Genomic DNA, 18351 nt, shown 5'->3' with positions numbered 1-18351 from the left:
TTTCTCCATTCTCCTTAGGACAGAAGATTGGAATCAAGGTGAATAATCACAAATGCTTTCTAATCTTAAATTAACATAAAGAAGTATGTACATATGACATTAAGTCAGGCTTCTCTGTTTTATGTGAGGAAATAATACCCTTTCCTACTTGGCACTGGGTGGAGGAAATTCCCCCAAGTGTGTCTCCCTCACCTCCCTTTCTCTCTCCCCTGTCTTCCCTTCCTTCTTCACCCCTCTCTTACTCACCGTGCAGGTGTATGTGTGTGTGTGTGTGTGTGTGTGTGCACACACACACACAGACATACAGTACCCCCTTTTCCTTTTCAGACAACATAACAAACCACACAGTTGGGAATGATTCAGACGTTTCCAGTCTCTATCCAAAAATGAGCAAAAATAGTTTCCACTTAATTTATAAACAGATTTTTCTGCACATTTCCTAAAAATTAAGGGGAAACTATAAAAAATATAGCCACTCTTTCTCCAAAAATTACTGATTAGTCACAGACCAAGACATCTTTTTACAAAATACATTTGTGTTTCCCCAGGAGACTAGAACTTTAGCTGTATACTGCCAAATGCCTGATCTATCACCCCATGTTTTCTGCTATTCTGAAATAGCCAGTGTTCTGTAGACACAGGCTTATTCTACTCAGTCTCTTGTTATCTCAGCAGTACATATGGATGCCGGTATTTCTGTGTGGAATATTTTTCAAAGCCAATGCCTTATTATGATCCTAACACCTGAAAATATTTGGCAGTGATTACTCCATCCTCTCCATATCCCCCACTCTTCTTACTCCCACCCCCATCTTTTGCCATTGTGAAGCTGAAAGTTATGAAATTATGTCCTTTTCCAGATACTGCTAATCATGGACCTACCTACGGGATGTGCAGTTGCTGGAGCACAAAGTTAATTTCAGAGGGCAAACAGCAGTTAAAAAAAAAAACAAGATAGTTGACGCTGCCTGGAGACTGCTTTTCAGTGCCAGTCCAATTACTAAACAGGTCTGTTAACGTTCACCAAATCACTTAGTGGAAGACAGTCTCAATTTATGAAACTTTAAAGTGCAAGGTTTTTTAGACTTTTGGACTAGACCAGGTGCATGGCCTAACAAATTGATGACTCTAAGAGTTTAATATTACCCTCTGTAGCCCTACAAGAATGAAAGTTTCACCTTTGCTGAAATAAAACATTGACACTGACTCTTCATACATTAGGCATATACTTGCTCTTAACCAAAACGCTGAGAAGAGGGAACATATTGGAAACAACTACTTATCAAAAGAGGCACAAACCATTTTAAGTATGACCATCTAAAGATTGTATGCAGTAAATTACAGACAGAAACATGGGTCTATTCTGACTGCTGTTACCCTTACCAACACTAATTTCCATGTAAATTTGAATAAGTTTACCAGATTATAACAGAAGGAAAGCCTCCATTACCTTCTTGCCCTCCCTCCATGCTATCTGGACCTTCCTTCTAGCCTGGTAAATTCTATTTGGGGGTGGTAATCTTACTATTCATTTAAATACTTTATTTTTGTTATATTTCATTTTATTTTATAGTGAACACATAATTAAATGTATGATGATATAATACTCACTGAAGAAATAACAATTGTTTTAAATTATACAGCAATGTGGGCAATTATGCATTTAATTTTTATATAACAGCATCTAATGTACATTACAGGTTTTAGTCCTCCAGAAGTCCTGTGACATTTGACACTTAAAATTAACAAATTTAAACTTTTTTAATTGAAAATACTTTTCCATACAATATATTCTGATTATGCAAAAATATGGAATGCTTCGAAAATTTGTGTGTCATCCTTGCACTAGGGCCATGCCAATTAATCGTCTCTCTGTCATTCCAATTTTAGTATGATGTGCTGCCAAAGCTAGCACTAAACATTTTATTTAGTCTGGAATCTATGTTAAGTAGCTTCCTTCTTAAGAAAAAGTATACCACCTATCAGGAAAGCAACAGGGATCCAACAGTTGGATACATCTGACATTTGTGACCATCAAAGTGAGGAAAAAAGCCTATCAAAACTAGGCACTCAGACTTGCAAGTAAATATTATATAACATAACTTCGCAAAGTACCCACTGAACACAAATTCTGGAAACTTGTAAGATGGAGCCTGCAAACAAAGTGTGTTAGCCTAGGCCGACAATAGCAAACCCAGGCACAAAATCAAGTACTAGGTTATATATTCATTGCTTTTACTTTACTTTTTGGTCAGATGTTTAACTACACCTCTTGATTTGGTGCTCTATTGGTGTAAGAGTTAGTGCTAAGTGAAATCGCTCACTGGCAATTTGCAGTGGCTAATGCCACACTTTGCTTTCTTTGCTGTACTGATCGAGGTATTTTTGTTGTTGTTTCATGCAGAGCTGGAGCTAGAATCCAGGGACTTGGCACTTGCCATGCAAGCAACTCTATCACTGAGCCACATCCCCAGACCTTGCAAACACACACATCTACTAATGTCCTCCACAAATCTCTCATCTACACAAATACACTCAAGACACCTCCGCCTACAGCTCCACAGAGACCCACCCAAATGTATGCAAATTAACACACATGCTAATTTCGGTACACCTACACAGGTACTCACATACTAAAAAGATGACGTGGAAAGATCATAGCAAAGATATATAATGCACAGTGTGTCACAGAGGAGAAAGACTGCTGTTACCCTGGTGAAATGCACCATGGGCTTACTTCCCCAGAACTGCACATAAATACATAAACAGAAGCAGGCTTATGTAATACATAAGTCCCAGGGAAAACTTGCAGTGAGTAGGTTATTTTCTCTGAAAATAACTTGACTTATTTGACCTATAGAAAAGGTGGCCCAGTTTATTGGGGACCTTGCTAACTGTACAACTATATGTACTAAATCAAAATTGTGAGGGACAGAATACTGCTTACCTTTAGTTTCTCAAACCGATCATTCAGAGAAGCGACCTGATGGTCTCGGTGACGACCCACCAGTTTGCATAAGGCACAGATCAATTGGTCATCAGATACACAGTACATGTTCACCTTCTCATTCTCGTGGTCCAGGCAGGTAATCCCTCGAAGATGTGTGTCTGAAACTGGTTCCACCAGGCGATGGCTGGTGAAAGGTTTCTTGTTGGGGTGTGTGGCCCGAAGGCAACGGTCACAGTAGGAGACCTCACAGGTGATGCACGTTTTTACAGCATCTCTTGGAGGGTCCTGCTCACAGAATTGGCATGCAATTCGCTCACTCGACATGGCGGAGCTAGGCCTGTAAGTCCTCTCTCGTCGGCTCTCACTTGGAGAATTGGGCCCACTGACTGAAGCCTTCTGGAATCGATCAATAATGTTCTGCAGGGTCACATTCCTCTTGAGGCCATCCAGGCCCCGGTGATTCAGCGAGATAACATACCTGCATGTAGGACACTGAAAAGCAGTAATGGGTTCAATAGGTTCGCCAGAACTGCAGCTTGAGACCAAGATGCGGTGGGCACAGCTAAAACACAGGCTGTGAGCACAAGGCAGCAGAAGGGGGTCTTCAAACAACTCGAGGCAGATTGGACAGGTCAATTCAGACTCCAGTGTTTCCATCTTTAGTGAAAATAATCCTGCTGAGGCATTAAGAACCGCAGAAGCTGGGCTCTCACCTGCAAGTAACACAAAGTAAGAGTCATTAAGCATTTCCAAAGGAAAAGTGATTTCAGAATAATTATATTGTAACCAATGGAGACTTTCGGCCTGACAGACTCCCCAGGGATGCTTAAGCAATAGGGATTATTGGGAAATTAATCAGGAAGCCTTTCTGTGCCCCACTCTCCTTCAAAACTTGTTTTAGACATGTAGACATGTGCCTGAGGTGTTTTTTTTTTTTTTTGGTTTGGTTTGGTTTTCCTTCACTAATAAACAGAAGCAAATGGCTACATCTATGTCTTGGTTTCCTGATTAACCATTACCATTCCAGCTCTCAGGCTCGGCATGGATCATCTCCTCCTAAATTCTCCACTGGCATCTCTTCTCTGAGACTGAGATGAGTTGGAGGCCCTATAAATTTCTCAATCCCTATTCTCCAATATTGTTCTCTAGTTCATGTCAAGGCAAGATATAACGGCTGCTCCTATTTTACATCCAGTGGAAGGAAAACAAGGCTATATTTCAAACTAGCTCTCTCCTTCCTGAAATGATTCCATTCTAAGTGCCTGCATGAAAAAAAAAAAAAGACAGACAGCTTTGGGAAAATGCAGTTTCAGTGCAGAATAATACATTTTACCTCACAGTGTGAACTTGAATTATTTTATATTAGCACACATGGAAATCTGTTTCATACTATCTCTAATAAGCTGAGTCATTAGAGACAAAAGATGATAGTTTTCCCTTTCACTTTCTCAAACCCTAACCTTAGAAAACTCTTTAATTTGGTCAAGTTGGGTAGGGAAGAATTTCAACTGTGGACTTAATCAGTAGCAACTGTTCTTCCTGCTTCAGTTTGGTTTTATTGTTACAGATTTGTTCAACTAGCACCAACCTGTTACAAAACTCCATCTCTCAGGTGGGGTTTTTTTTCATGTTTTCTAAAACCTGACCAGATAAAAATCAAAATCTACCTAGAAAATGTAAGTTGAACAGCCAGAAATCTTTTAATCTGGTAACCTTCATTGTCATGCAGACCAGAGAGTTAAAAAAAAAAATGTCCCAACTGACAGTGCTAACTAGTTTGTCACTTTATCCATTTTCCCACAGTCATTTCAGAGTTGGACATATAGATATTGCTATGAGTCTTTGACATTCTAAGTTGGCTCTCACTAAGGACAAATAGAAAGCATGTCTCCCTGGCTGAAACTGTTGGTTCTGTTACTAAGAGAGAGAAGGGCATCTGTTGATTTTGAGTAGTCTTGTTCATCTCACTAACATTAGAAATCTTCATCAGGACCTGAAAATTTGATTCTTCCACTGGTATTTGTTCAAATATTATCAGTGAGTAGTAATGTGTACATAACCCTCTCACAGGAATCAAAAATATTGACTACAATTATGTCTAGCACTTAAGTAAAATAAATGCATTCACGAAAGATGTTTCTAAATCAAACCCACTAAATGTACTGAACTAGCCAGGTGTTTAATGGAACCACCTACAGTAAACTGGGCTATAAATGGGAAGGGTTTTCTTTATAAGGCAGCCACACCTAGTTAGATTAGTACGTTCAAAGGTTTGTTTAGCTACATTTTTTTTAAAAAAGGCAGTGGTGGCGCACGCCTTTAATCCCAGCATTTGGGAGGCAGAGGTAGGCAGATTTCTGAGTTCGAGGCCGGCCTGGTCTACAGAGTGAGTTCCAGGACAGCCAGGGCTACACAGAGAAACCTTGTCTGGAAAAAACAAAAAAAAAAATGAGGCGTGATAGTTTTACTTTACAATTTTCAGGAACTTAAACATATTCACCCATATGTCTGAAGAGGAATCTTATAATTGGAAGCCTTTAGGGAAGAACAATTACAACTTCCACACAAGGTAGGACTATTTACTTAGATAGTTTTATCTGATAGTCAAATCAAACATGGCCACAAATGAACTTACACTTTCTGACCATCCTTGCAAAAAAATGCAATTTAAGTTTCCTTAAATGGTGAATGTTAGCATCCAATCCTAGAAAGTGTTTATTACTTCAAATATTGGGAGCTTCTAGAACATTCACATTAACATATATGTGTATACAGTGTGTGTGTGTGTGTGTGTGTGTGTGTGTGTGTGCGTGTGTGTGTGTCTGTATTTCCTACTAATTCTCTCCTCTCCTGGAGAACATCAAAAATTTTGTATTTTTATTCATAGCATGATATTCGACAATGGCCAATTATGTATTGCTCAGACCAAAAGTAAGATGGTACATAGTATTTACTGATTATTTATATGTGTTCTGAGTACTATGTTAAGCACTTTATGTCCATTAAATTCTTTCAGGACTGTGAATCACTAGACCCATCATATACTTTCATATCCTTAGGAAAACGAGACACAGAATCATTACTAAGTCAACCAGAAACACAAACACAAAGCTGAAATCACTCTCATGCCCATGCCTGTGCTTTGTCTCCTACACCTTTATTTTAATCATCTCACCTCCTTCACTGAAGTTATCTTGACTAGTTACAAGAGAGCTTCTAAATGGCCATCTTCCGCTTCTATTTTTGTCTCTCTGTCCCTCTGAACCTCTGCCTCTTTCTGACTCCTTCCTTCAGGACTATCTCCATCTGACATGGTACTTCTATTACAACCCCTTTCAGAGCTTCAAGCATTCCACAATGCCTGTGTTGAAAACTACCTAGGTTGGTGAGAAGCATTGCAGAAAGTCATATTTACATGTACACACGTATATAAAATCAGTTAAGGTGCCACCACTTCCCTGTCTTAAGAGGATGCTGTATAAACTCTTCTATATGGAGAAGTGTCTCTTCAATTTCATATGAATCCCTAAAATGTGTTCCTAAATCAATATGACCCTCCAACCTCACTATGAAATTAAACTTGGGGAAACACATTCTGGGTCACAATAGCCTTATATAAGGTCAAAGTAGGAACTTTTAACCAGAGATTTCTGACCTCCTAGAAACGTCTGCAGTGTGTGAATGCCATACGCATTTGTAACCAGAAGAGTATTGTTCATAGCTTTCAAAGGACTCTTGGAGGTGTCCCTAACAGTAAAGTCTAACATAAAAACAAACAAAAGAAAAGAGCAGAAAGGATAAACAAAATGGAGAAAATTACCTAGATAAGCCACACCTTATGTTATTTTTACAGAACTGCAATCAGCTAAGGTAAGTTAGTTGAGATCACTGATGACAGACTGAGGCTGGCCTCTAACACCTGATTGTCCTGTTTCTGTCTCACAAATGATGGGATGGTTGGCATGCACTACCATGCCTGGCACTCCATTTTGTTTTATTGTGACACAGTAATGCCATTAGCCAATTTGAGAGAATGAATAAATTTTGTAAGTTCCTCAAACATTTGTTTGTTCATTTCTCCTTTATTAGGGCTCCTGATTCTCATTAGAGCTGTTTTAGCATGCCTGCAACTATCCTCCACTTCCATACCTCCATTACTATTTAAGCATCATTACAATACCAATTATTGTTTTTAGAGTCTTCTTTTAAAAATAGGTACTATCATTACAAAGAAAGTAATTTGTCCAAGGTCATACTTGCTTGCAAATAGCACAGCAAGTATTCAAACTTAGAAGAAAGCCCTCTAGAAACAAGCCTGTATATTTGCAGCCAACTCGTTTTTGACAAAGTTTCCAGGATAATTCAGCAAAGAGTGAATAATTTCAGCAAATAGTTCTGGGAGAACTTCATCTCAACATGCTCAAGAAATGAAGTTAGAAACCTATCTTACAACATAGAAAAATCATTAAAACTAGGCATGGTAGTGTGTGCCTGCAATCCTAGCACTTGAGAGGTGGGGACAGGAGGATTGTCAGAGTAAGCTCAAGGCCACTGTAGACTACATAGTGAAATCTTGGGCTACAAAAAAAAAAAAAACCCTTTACCTCAATCTAAAGATGAATACATGAAGATGGACCAATCATTTAAGTATATGAATCAAAACAGCAAAAGTCTTAGAAGAAAAGATTCAAGTAAATCTGACATTATTTATAATTATTTATAATTAGACAACAGGATTTTTTAGATAAGAGCAAAATCACAAACAACCAATAACAGATAAATGCTACTCCATCCAAATTTAAACTTTTAGGGCTAGAAACAACACCATCAGCAGAACAAAAAGGCAAAGGATCTTCCAAAGAAGATAAACAGCCAGTAAGCACATGAAAAGATATCCAACATCATCAGCCACTAGGGAAATGCAAACCAAATAAACACACTAAAATAGCTATAATAATACAAAGCAAACAAACAGAAAGGGAAAGTAGCAGGTGTCTGCCAGGATGTGGAGAAATTGAATCCCTCCTACATTACTAGTACGAATGTAAAATGGTGCAGCTGCTTTGGGAAATAGTTTGGCATTTCCTTCCAGAGTGAAACGTGAAGTTGCCATCTGATCAAGCAATTCCACTCCCAGGTCTGTACTGAATAAAATAAAAAACGTGTTTATTCAAAAGTTCATGCACACCAATGTTCACAGCAGCTATATTCATAGGAGTCAACAGCAAAACAACTAAAGCCCATCATCTGATATATGAAAAATCAAAACATGGTTTATCCTTATGATAGAGTATTATTTGGCTATAAAAATGAATGGAGTACTGATAGAACCTGCAATACGGACAATCCTTTAAAACACATTTCCAAATGAAAGAAGCCAGTATAGAAATGTAGTATGTTGTGTGATTCCCTTTATATGAAATGCCTAGAATAGAGAAATTCATAGGAATAGAAAGCATAATAGTACTCAAGGTCTAAAAGAGGGAAGGAGTGGGTGTAAGCACGGATATGTATGGACTTTCTGGAATTTTGGCAATGTTCTGGAGTTAGATAGTGGTGATGGATGCACAAGATTTTTACTACATTAAAAATCTTTGGGCTGTATACTTTAAAATGGTGACTAGTATGATATGTGAACCACATCTCAGTCTTTAAAAAGAGATTCAAAGTCAGATCAAACTCCAGACTTAATATAGCTAAGTATATAGTATACTGTATATTGTATATTGTATTCATATAGTATCAATATATTGCAAATTGTGTGATTATGTAGTGCCAATAAACTCTATTGGATTCCTTCTATTTTTTTTTCCAGATAGGGTATCCAGAATCTCAGCAGGACTTGAACTTGGTAGGTAGATAAGGATGACCTTGAGCTTCTGACTCTCCTGCTCCAGCTGCTTAGTGCTGGAATTGCAGACAAGCATCATCACTCCCAGCATGATTAGCTTATTTCTTTTTTCTAGGTCACTGATTCCCTGTCTCGGTCTTGCAATGCTCTGAGACATCTACAATGTGACACTTGTGTGTCAGAAAATTCTTAAGCCTTGGTTCTTATTTACTTAAAAATATTGAAATTGCTGCTAAAACACTTAATTCCTACCTACATCCTATAATACTTTTACCAGAGGAAGGGACACAGCAAAAACTAAACAAGTAAGTGTTGCAACTTCAGAAAAGTTTTGAGAACTGCAAAACTTAGATTTAGAAGGTTGTAAAGACAGCAAAAGAATGTGAAATCTGATAGGAGTATGACCCAATAAGCATGAAGCTTTCTCCAGAAAACACAATGGTTTGTCAAAAATGAATTAATGAAATATACAAAATGGTAGAAACAATTGACATATTAAGAAATAAATATCCTTATGCCTACAACCTAAAGAGTTCTGTTCCAAATAATTTAGTTACTGGTGTATAAACAAACATGTGTGGTTTTGCTCTTTCTATTAGATGATTCTTCCTGCATAGTTTATCTTCATGGTCTACCCTCTTCATTCTGAGCTTTGTTAAAAAGTAGGAAGGGAGGGGAATAATGGGGTTACCAATGAAAGCAGACTTATTGGTGAGGCATTAAAATGCTGTGTGCTTGTACAGAAACACAAAAAGGGCTTGCTTCTCCCTCCCCATCCTCTCTTTCTCTTTCTTTTGAGACAGGGGCTCACTGAGTAACCTGGGCTAGGCTCAATCCTCTTGCCTCTGCCTTTCAATGCTTAAATTACAGTCATGCACCATCACTCCTGCCTAAAAGGAAGAGGACACGCTTCAATGAAAGTGATTACGATTTCAAAACATAACACGTTTTGCACTTACAAGATGAAAAATTGATTCAAGTATTGCCCTCCAAATCTAGCATCAGCTAACTCTGATCAAGAGTTATGATCAAGCAGCTGTGATCTGCACTTGACAGAATTCTATTATTTCAAATGCCATTTGAACATAACTAAATGCCTACTTATCCCAACAGCTAATAGCCTATCTAGTTTTCATCTTCCAGATCTTCTGAGTATGTCTCTGGATTCTTAACTCTCTCCCTGGGGAGCTATAGTCTACCCTTCTTCCCAGAAAAGCCACAAATGTGAAAGTAAGCCCGACCTTTGGGCTGTAGATGGAGAAAAGAGCTGGGTTTTTATCTTTAAAAATAATACAAAAACTATTCTTCAGGATAATAGCTTTAACCTTCCAGGATATTAGCATTAACTTCCCATGAGACTTTCCTTAGTATACTAGAAACAATCATCTTCCTTGGAGTATGAACAAACAAGTCCTGGCCTAGTCTGTTTCTTCAAGTGCAAAATACTGTTCGAGTTGAACTAGAATCACCAGATATTCCTTTAAGATGCTTTCTAGATCAGATATCCTTATTATTATAGACTTCTTTCTATTTATTATCATGCAAATAAGGTATCTTGGATGCTATAAACTAGCTCTTAAAAGCATGACTCTTATTCACCAGAGTAACTATTCAGGCTAAGAAGTGATAAGCATTAACATCAAGAGGACTAGAGATGGACAAGGTGTATGACTGTCCTCTGTCTAAGCTACTGTGAAGTATAGTGCATGTGTTTACTTGCTGTACCTCAAGGAAGATTTATCGAATGTTCCAGTGAACAACTAAAGGGAAGGGAAATACCTCGTGAGTACCAATCAATGAAAACATCTTCTGGACCTAAAAAAATAAAAAAACCAAACCAAAACAAAACTGCCAAATCCAAGAACATTTTGATTAGCGGATGACTCACTCAAGTTCAGAAAAGATCATTTGGAGCCCCTTGAATGTTGGTGCATGGCTGTGAGGCCAGCGCTTGGAAGGCTGAAACAGGAGGATCACAAGTTAGTTCAAAGAAAGCCTGATCTACTAATGATTTCAAAGGCAGCTTGGGTTACACAACAGCTGTGAGAAAAAAAATCTGACATAAAGATAGCTGATGCATAGAATTCTTTATATTCCATATAATGAGAGCTCAAAATAGAAGGCAAAATGGAGGTTAGGTAGGTGGTCAATAACTATGATTAGTTAAAATAATATGTTCCTATAGTAGTTTTATATTTTTTAAAAAACACTATTTTATTCTTTTACTATGATGCTAGGTAAAACATTTCAATTCTTTGGACCATAGCTTCTTTATCTTTTAAATGAAAAGCACCCACTGTATGCATTGCATCTACTCTGTGATGATCCCATGAGGATAAAATAAATTAACCTGTTTTAAAATTACATTTACTTACATCATGCATTCACACATAATACACCCAGAACATGTTTTACAAGCTAGAAACACTTGGAAATTCATCACAAACATATAATTGACATGACAGAAAAGAGTCATACTTTCCCACACAATCCCAGGAAAACCATGGTTTTAACTGATGTTCATATATGTCTTACCATTTAGTTTCCCATATGGCCCTCCAGAGGGAAGAATTATTTACAGTGTTCTCTTTGTTTGTTTTTTAACAATTTATTTTTATTTGTATGTGCATTGGTGTCTTTGTGAGGGTGTCAAATTTTTGGAGTTACAGACAATTATGAGCTGCCATGTGGTTGCTGGGAATCGAACCCAGGTCCTCTGGAAGAGCAGTCAGTGCTCTTAACCACTGAGCCATCTCTCCAGAACCTCTAGTGTTTTCTTTTAAGCTCCCATCATACTTTGAGAGATCTCAGAACTGGAGGTTGATTACTGGCTAGGACAGAGAACTGATCCAGTTCCTGACTCATAGGCATTAAGGCCTACTTAGTATTCTATAGTACATGAATTGAATGCTATTCCCTTCTAATAAATAGCTCCTAAAGCTACCACTTTGAGTATTTTATGTAATTTGGTCATCATAAATATTAAAATGAATATCAAAATAACAAAACCAAAAGTCCTAATCTGCCTCAAATACAAAAAAGTAATCAAAGTATGATCAAAATGCATTGTAGAAATGTATAAAATTTTCAAAGAATAAAAATATTATTTAAAAACGATTAATCAAGGTAACCAAAAACGGATATGCTGAGGTAACTTATAATGTTTGACAAGAATTTTTAAGTATGATTCATAACGCAGATTACACTGGCAGAGCTGTAAGACTTGGGAACAAATGAAGAACAGCCTGACTTGCCTAGTCTACCAGTGTAGATTTTCATCCATTTTAAGACTGAATTTCCAATCCTCTGTTTTTTCAATGATGCATTTTTAAATATCCAGTGATTTTTAAAGTATTAGTGTCTTACTGGGATGGCAGTTATTTCTACTTCTTCATAATAAAACTTGTAATATATGTATGTAGGGCACTCTTTTGAATGTTAGGCTGTGAGGACCCCAAGTTCTGATCAGTAACAAGAGACAGAAAACAGAGGCCTATTTGAAATCAAGCTTCTACTCTCCTGGGAACCACATGGATCCTAGCAACACTGAACAAAAGGCTATAGACAAAGTGATAGAGGATTCTGGACTATAAACCATTTTTCTATCTCTGGACTGTACACACATACACATACACACACACACACACGCACACACACACACACATACACACACACACACACACACACGTACTTTGCTCTCCTAAGTCAGCATTGCCTTCCATGTGCACATATGAATGTTCCTATCAGAGCAAATTGCAAAATATTAGGATTGAAGATTTCAGGAAGAGTTGTCATTATATAATGGTTTTTTTTATCAGATCATCTGGTCTCTGTAAGAGGATGATCCAGAGCCAGAGGATACTGTTCATCATCAACCAGAGAAGTCTGACCTGCAGAAAGAGGCTAAGACAAAGCCCAAGGTCAGGCCATCAGAGTGCTGTGGAGAAACAAGAACCCACACTTTTCTAACCCAGTTACACTAAACCAGCATTGCAGTGTATACTCCAGTCAGGCAAATATCACATAGAGAAAGTCATGGTGGGATGGTGTCCCCCCCCCCTTTTTTTTCAAAATCCCTCTGCCATGTTTGTAGGCTTTCTGGAAATCTGACTATCAAAAAATGTTATGTGATTATGGTCATAAAGAATAAAAAGATAAAAAAAAAAGCAGCAGAGAGAAAAAACCACAGAACACAGAATTCTACAGCCCACAGAAAACTTTCAGTAGAGTTTCAATATATGAAAATATGGATGGTGACAGGATTATTGGCCTTGAAGGCAAGAAGTGAGAGTAAAGGGCACTAACAGTCTGCACAGGGCAGACAATAAAGGAGGATTGTCTTCTCTTGCCACCAATCATCTGAACTTCTCACTTGATGCTGTGACTCAACACACAGGGAAGCACTTTCCTAGCCTCCTGTTACCACTCACTGATGAACATTGTATTTGTTGAGTATCCAGAAATACAGAGAGCACAATATCATACTTTGTATCCAATTTTCAAAAAGGGACTATACTTAGGGCTCATGAAACTGCTCAGTGAGTAAACTTGCTGACCACCACGACTGGTGGCCAGGCCAGAGTTTGATCCACAGAACCCATGAGGTGGAAAGAAAAAGGAGATCTCCACGAGTTTTCCTCTAACCTCCACATGTATGCTATGGCACACATGCATGATCACATGTACACACATGCACACAAATAACTAACTGTAAAATGTGAGTGTCTTTAAAAGCTCCTGAACTGTGTTCTAGCCATCATGAGGATGTTATACATCAGACTTTGATGATACAGTATTTCAAGTTAGGACATTCCGCTTAAGGAGGCATGTCACAGACACAGCTTTCTTTCACACAGAAGACAAAACAAAAAGTCCATACTGAATGAAGTTGGAGCACCATCAGACACCCTCAGGCCTCCTGTAGCAGCTGAGTCCCATGGCTAACATCTAGAAATTTAGTAAGGTCTATAAAGATTGAATGACAGACATGCAAAGCCAAGCAGTTCTCGCTAAAAGCAGCCATCTGAGACATAACTGTGCCTCATCCCTGTCTTTGTCTTTTGGGGCTCTACATCCCTGTTGAAAAAGAGAAATTCTAGTTCTAAGGGACCTAACAACCAGAGACAGTATTCTTCACTCCTCATCAAGCCAGTGGGGTTTGCTGAGTGATTTAAAAAAAAAAAAAAAAAAAAAAAAAAAAAAAGCCTTCTTCTGTAGTTTCCTTCCTAATTGTTGCAGTGTCAGCAGATTTTATGGGAGGAGAGAATGGAAAGGCTCACTACTCAGAACACTACTTGGATGCAATTATGACACTCCACCGGCACTATTTTAAGACCTGCAAGTTGGAGCAAGTTGCCCTGTTCTTAGAGGAGGGATTAACCAAACCAATTTTTATCTAAGTCAATTTGCACTGTTCAGATGATATGTTCGTGAAGCAACCAAGCCACTCATTTGCAGCAAGTGCCTCTCAGAAGTGGTCTTTGCAAGGTACAACATGCTAGGTAAGAATCCCAGTAGCCATGAAAGCAAATAGGAAAGACAGCCATTCATGTCCCATAACCTCTTTCCCTACTTCACACATCAGACACCCTGACCCCATCCTAGCCATGGAGCTGTAAGTAGAGTTTAGCACAGGGTAAATATGAGCCCAAAATAATGGGTGAAGTGCAGGGCCTCACTCAACGCAGCCAGCAGAGGCCTCTGTACATTGAAGGTGCTTTAAAAAAATATTGACTCATTGCTGCTAGGTGCTAATTGTGCTTATATAGCCAGACCTAAAGTTATCCATGTCACTTTTTATTAGGCATTAACTAACTCCCCCCATTTAGGCTAAAAAAAAATGGGTGAGGTTGAATATTCAAATGACTGACTCACATTGTTAGGGTTAAGTGTAATCAATATGATTTATGACTCGACTTAAAATCATCACCATTCCTTTCTATGCCTAATTGTATATATGTTTCCATTCAGTTGCACATACATTTGTGAAACAAACTGACTTAAGATCTAAATTACAATGATATTTGAATCCCAAGAGAACTAATAATGGCAAATTAAGGTTTCTGTAAATTAGTGTTCCCATTTATACCCAGCCAATCCAGTAACCCAATAAAGGATAAATGAAGTGCTTTCATTGAAAAGTATAATGCTGAGGTTTATAGAATCCTTTTATCTTCAAAGGACCAAGTCAATACTCACAATACCCAGTACACAATATTATGCCTTTTATGCAAGTGCAGCAACTGTGAAAGAGAGGTCATACAAATGTCTAAAGGCCGTAAAGCCAGTGCAACGTCACATTTGCAATGATCTCTCTGATCTTCTTGGCTTCTAGGCTTGTGTTTCAGCCACATAAATCAAGTTTTGTAAGGAATAATCCTGAGAAATCTAATTCATATTAGGAGACTGTATTAAGCTAATTGATTGTGCAGGAATATATAAAAATAGCCAAGATTGATTCTCCCTCGAGGCAGTGATGAGTAGGGAGGAGGTTAAAAAGGGTGGGGGTGCTGAGATAGGAAATCTAGGGTACAGAAAAGCTCCCTAAGCAGAAGTGAGCAAGAGCATCAACTCTCCACTGGGCAACTCCATCGTCTATTGGAATATTGTCAGAGAACTGATTCGATTTCAGAGAGGAAATGGAATGGGATTAAAGTCAGCCCTTATGGTCCAGTTTGAGAATCGGATTAATTAATCCCCACACAATAGTTGTCTACTATTACAGTTCCCAATGTCTTGCTTCATAAACACTCTTCCTCAAAGACACACAACTAATGCCATTCACCAGCCCCACCCTCCAAAATCTTCAACAACAACAACAACAACAACAACAACAACAACAACAAACACCATTCCAAGTGACTGAAAAGCGAGAAGCTGCATTGCTGGGATGTGCACAGGTTGACAGAGAAAGGCTGAGAGTGCGGGGTGACTCTGGGGAGGAGATGTGGGTGCTTAAATATGAGGCAGGGAGAAGAGGCAGAATAGTGACAGTGCGTGAGGAGTGCAGAAGAGAGAGGAAAGTGAGGAGTCCCACCATCCCGGGATCCGAATTTCCTGCTCTAAATCGAAATGCCTCCTAAATAAATAAATAAATACTTGCTGCACGTGAAGTGCGAAACATCCCGAGCCAGCTCATCACCAGTAGTGTTACAGGAATTCTTATGAGCCCGAAATGCTTCGGTCTCTGCTTCAGTCACAGTGAGTCCTGTGGACACACTCAAGTTTTCCCTCTCCCCCCAGGGGCGCTGCTTTCTCGGCTAGGCCAGAAATAAAGAACCACCCAGACAGAGACTTGAGGATCGCTTCCCCAGTAGGGGAAAAAGGGGAGTGGGGTTAAGTTTCTCCCGGGCTCCCGCCCGCAGGGTGTCCACGGCATCTCGGGCAGCTGCGCCAGCACCACTGAGCCAACCGCCAACCTCGGGGCGCCGCCCGGGCCGAGGACGCCGTGGATTGCGGGAGCGTGGGAAGGCGGCTGCACCCTTTCCCAGACTTGCGCCTAGGCGCCAGGAGAGCCGAGCCGCTCCACTGCCTTCTCCCGGCTCGGCCTGGCCAAGCGGGAGGCCTCGGGCCGTTCCCCAGCCTGGGATCTAGGAGTGCAAACTCCTTCCCACGAGGGCAGCGGCAGGAGCCCGGGTCACTACCGTGTGACAGACAACCGGGGCCCCGCCACTGCCGACTGGAGCCACGCGGACCCCGTCTCCCCCCTTCCCACGGAGCCCAAGTGTCCTCGGCCAGCGCCGGCCCCGGCGGCACCTGAAGAGCAGCAGGAGGGAGCCGGGGCCAAGCCCTGCGCGGGAGGCGACACCAGCCAACCCCCCCCCCCAACCCCCGGGCCTCGGCGAGGGGACGCGTTTTACCCATATTGTTCCCGGGTGCCAGCCATCTCCTACGCGCGCCCGAGAGCGCCGGGCGCTCGCCGGCCTCCGCAGCAAGCTGGCTCGGGCTCCCGTGCAAGCTCCCGGGCCGCTGTCGCTGCCGCCGCCGCCGCCACCACCACTCTAGGCCGCCGCCCGCCTTCGCCGCTGCGGCCGCCGCCGCGCAGCAGCCGGGATCCGCCAGCCCGCGCGCCCCACGGGGGGACGGCACGGAGACCGCGACGTTCCCGCGTCTAGGTCTCCCGGGCTAAACTTAAAGAGTTTTCGCCTCTCAGTCCAGAGGCAGCACCATGACACCACCGCAGCACCACACTGTCATTTCCGCCGCCGCAGAGGAAAAAAAAAAAAGGCAATCCCTTCGAAAGGAGGGTGGAGTGGGGGCAAGCGGAGCCGAGGCTGACACCCTAAGGGAGCACGGGGAGGGGCCCGGGCAGTAGGGGCGCTGGGCCACCTTCCTAGGCTCACCTTCTGCCGCCCCCGCCACTCCCAGCTCTCCGTGCCCCTCCTCTGGAGGCGCACTTACATGTTTTCTCCCCTGGCAGGAGTGACCGGAGAAACCTGAGCAAGCAAAGGCAGTGGGTGGGTGGGGTTCAGATTACTACTGTACCTACCAGCTGATTCCAGCAGCCTTTTCTCCAGCACCCTGTCATCTTGATGGAAGACATAGGGAGAAGGGGCCTGAGCAGGCGTGTGTGTGTGTGTGTGTGGGCGGAGGGGTGTGTGTATGTGTGTGTGTGTGGGCAGAGGTGTGTGTGTGTGTGTGTATGTGCACACGCGTCCACGAGCGGGTGTGTGTGAAGTGCAGAGGGAAGACTGTGGCCAAACTCTTCACCCACCCACCTCCCTTCTACATCCACGAACCCCCAGATTAGTGCAAGGGAAAGACTGTTGCACTCGCCAATGAGAAGAGTGTGCCTGGATCCTCCTCACAGGTCCTACTGGGGAAGCTGTTCTATGCAAAGTTAACTAGAGAGGCAAACAAAAATAGTGGAGGAGACAGAGAAGGGCAGACAATTGAAGGAAACCCAACCCCTTTTTCTTTTGACAAAGAGAGAATAGCTATGTTCTATTGGCCTTGGGCACAAGTTGTTCGGGTGGATTAAAGCCACTGAAAGTGTAGGGGGGTAAGGTTTCTTTTGCACCTTCAGATCCTTAACCAACAAAACAAGAGGACCATTACCAAGAGGACAATGAGGCAGATGCTGACCATCCAGGAATTCAATGTCCCCAATAAGATCCATTTGGAACCCAGGAGCCTCCCATTGGTCTGGATACAGCCTGCATTTTGACCTATCATTGGCTCAAAGACCACCACTCCACTTAAAAGGTAGATGGGAGAAGGAAGCCACCCCAGAGGACACCCTTTCTAGCTCCACTCAAAAAGAGGAGAAGAGAGCAATCAGAAAACAGCCCCTCTCACATGGGCCTCTCATTACTGTGCTTGGGAACAAATCCAGAAATAAAAAAAGAAGGTAGATGGGTGTGTCTTGTCAGGCAACCAATAGCAGTCAGCCAACAGCACTGTTAAACAACCTGCTAGAGCCCTAACACTGGAGTGGAGATGAAGGGAAAAACCCAACCACATTACCTAAAGGGAAGTACAGCACCGAGAGATGTAAAAGCTAATGCGTCAGATCCAAAGCACAGACAACAAAAGCAAAACCAGACAAATG

At 41.1% G+C, this 18351-nt stretch overlaps 1 protein-coding gene and 1 non-coding gene across 4 annotated transcripts in view; both read right to left on the bottom strand.

Annotated features, from left to right (window-relative positions):
- Window positions 1-17375, bottom strand: part of Mid2 (midline 2) — a 97653-nt gene extending 80278 nt beyond the window's left edge. Inside the window, exons 1-2 of one of the 3 annotated variants that reach the window (XM_076918743.1) lie at window positions 17290-17375; window positions 2948-3663 (exon numbers count right to left, since the gene is read on the bottom strand). In XM_076918743.1, the coding sequence (XP_076774858.1) occupies window positions 2948-3607 (660 nt within the window). In that variant the 5' untranslated portion in view covers window positions 3608-3663; window positions 17290-17375. Of the gene's footprint in view, window positions 1-2947; window positions 3664-16660; window positions 17214-17289 lie in introns of those variants that run through there. The other 2 variants (XM_076918742.1, XM_034485463.2) reach the window with 2 other exon arrangements.
- LOC117695702 (U6 spliceosomal RNA) lies at window positions 1804-1915 on the bottom strand. Its single transcript, XR_004604724.1, has one exon. It is a non-coding gene; the product is annotated as a U6 spliceosomal RNA (small nuclear RNA).
- Window positions 17376-18351: the final 976 nt, after the last annotated feature.

The sequence above is a fragment of the Arvicanthis niloticus genome, chromosome X, assembly GCF_011762505.2.
Source record: "Arvicanthis niloticus isolate mArvNil1 chromosome X, mArvNil1.pat.X, whole genome shotgun sequence".
NCBI classification, from domain to species: domain Eukaryota; kingdom Metazoa; phylum Chordata; class Mammalia; order Rodentia; family Muridae; genus Arvicanthis; species Arvicanthis niloticus.
Note: the sequence above shows the minus strand (reverse complement) of the source record. Positions and strands in the feature narration are given on the sequence as shown.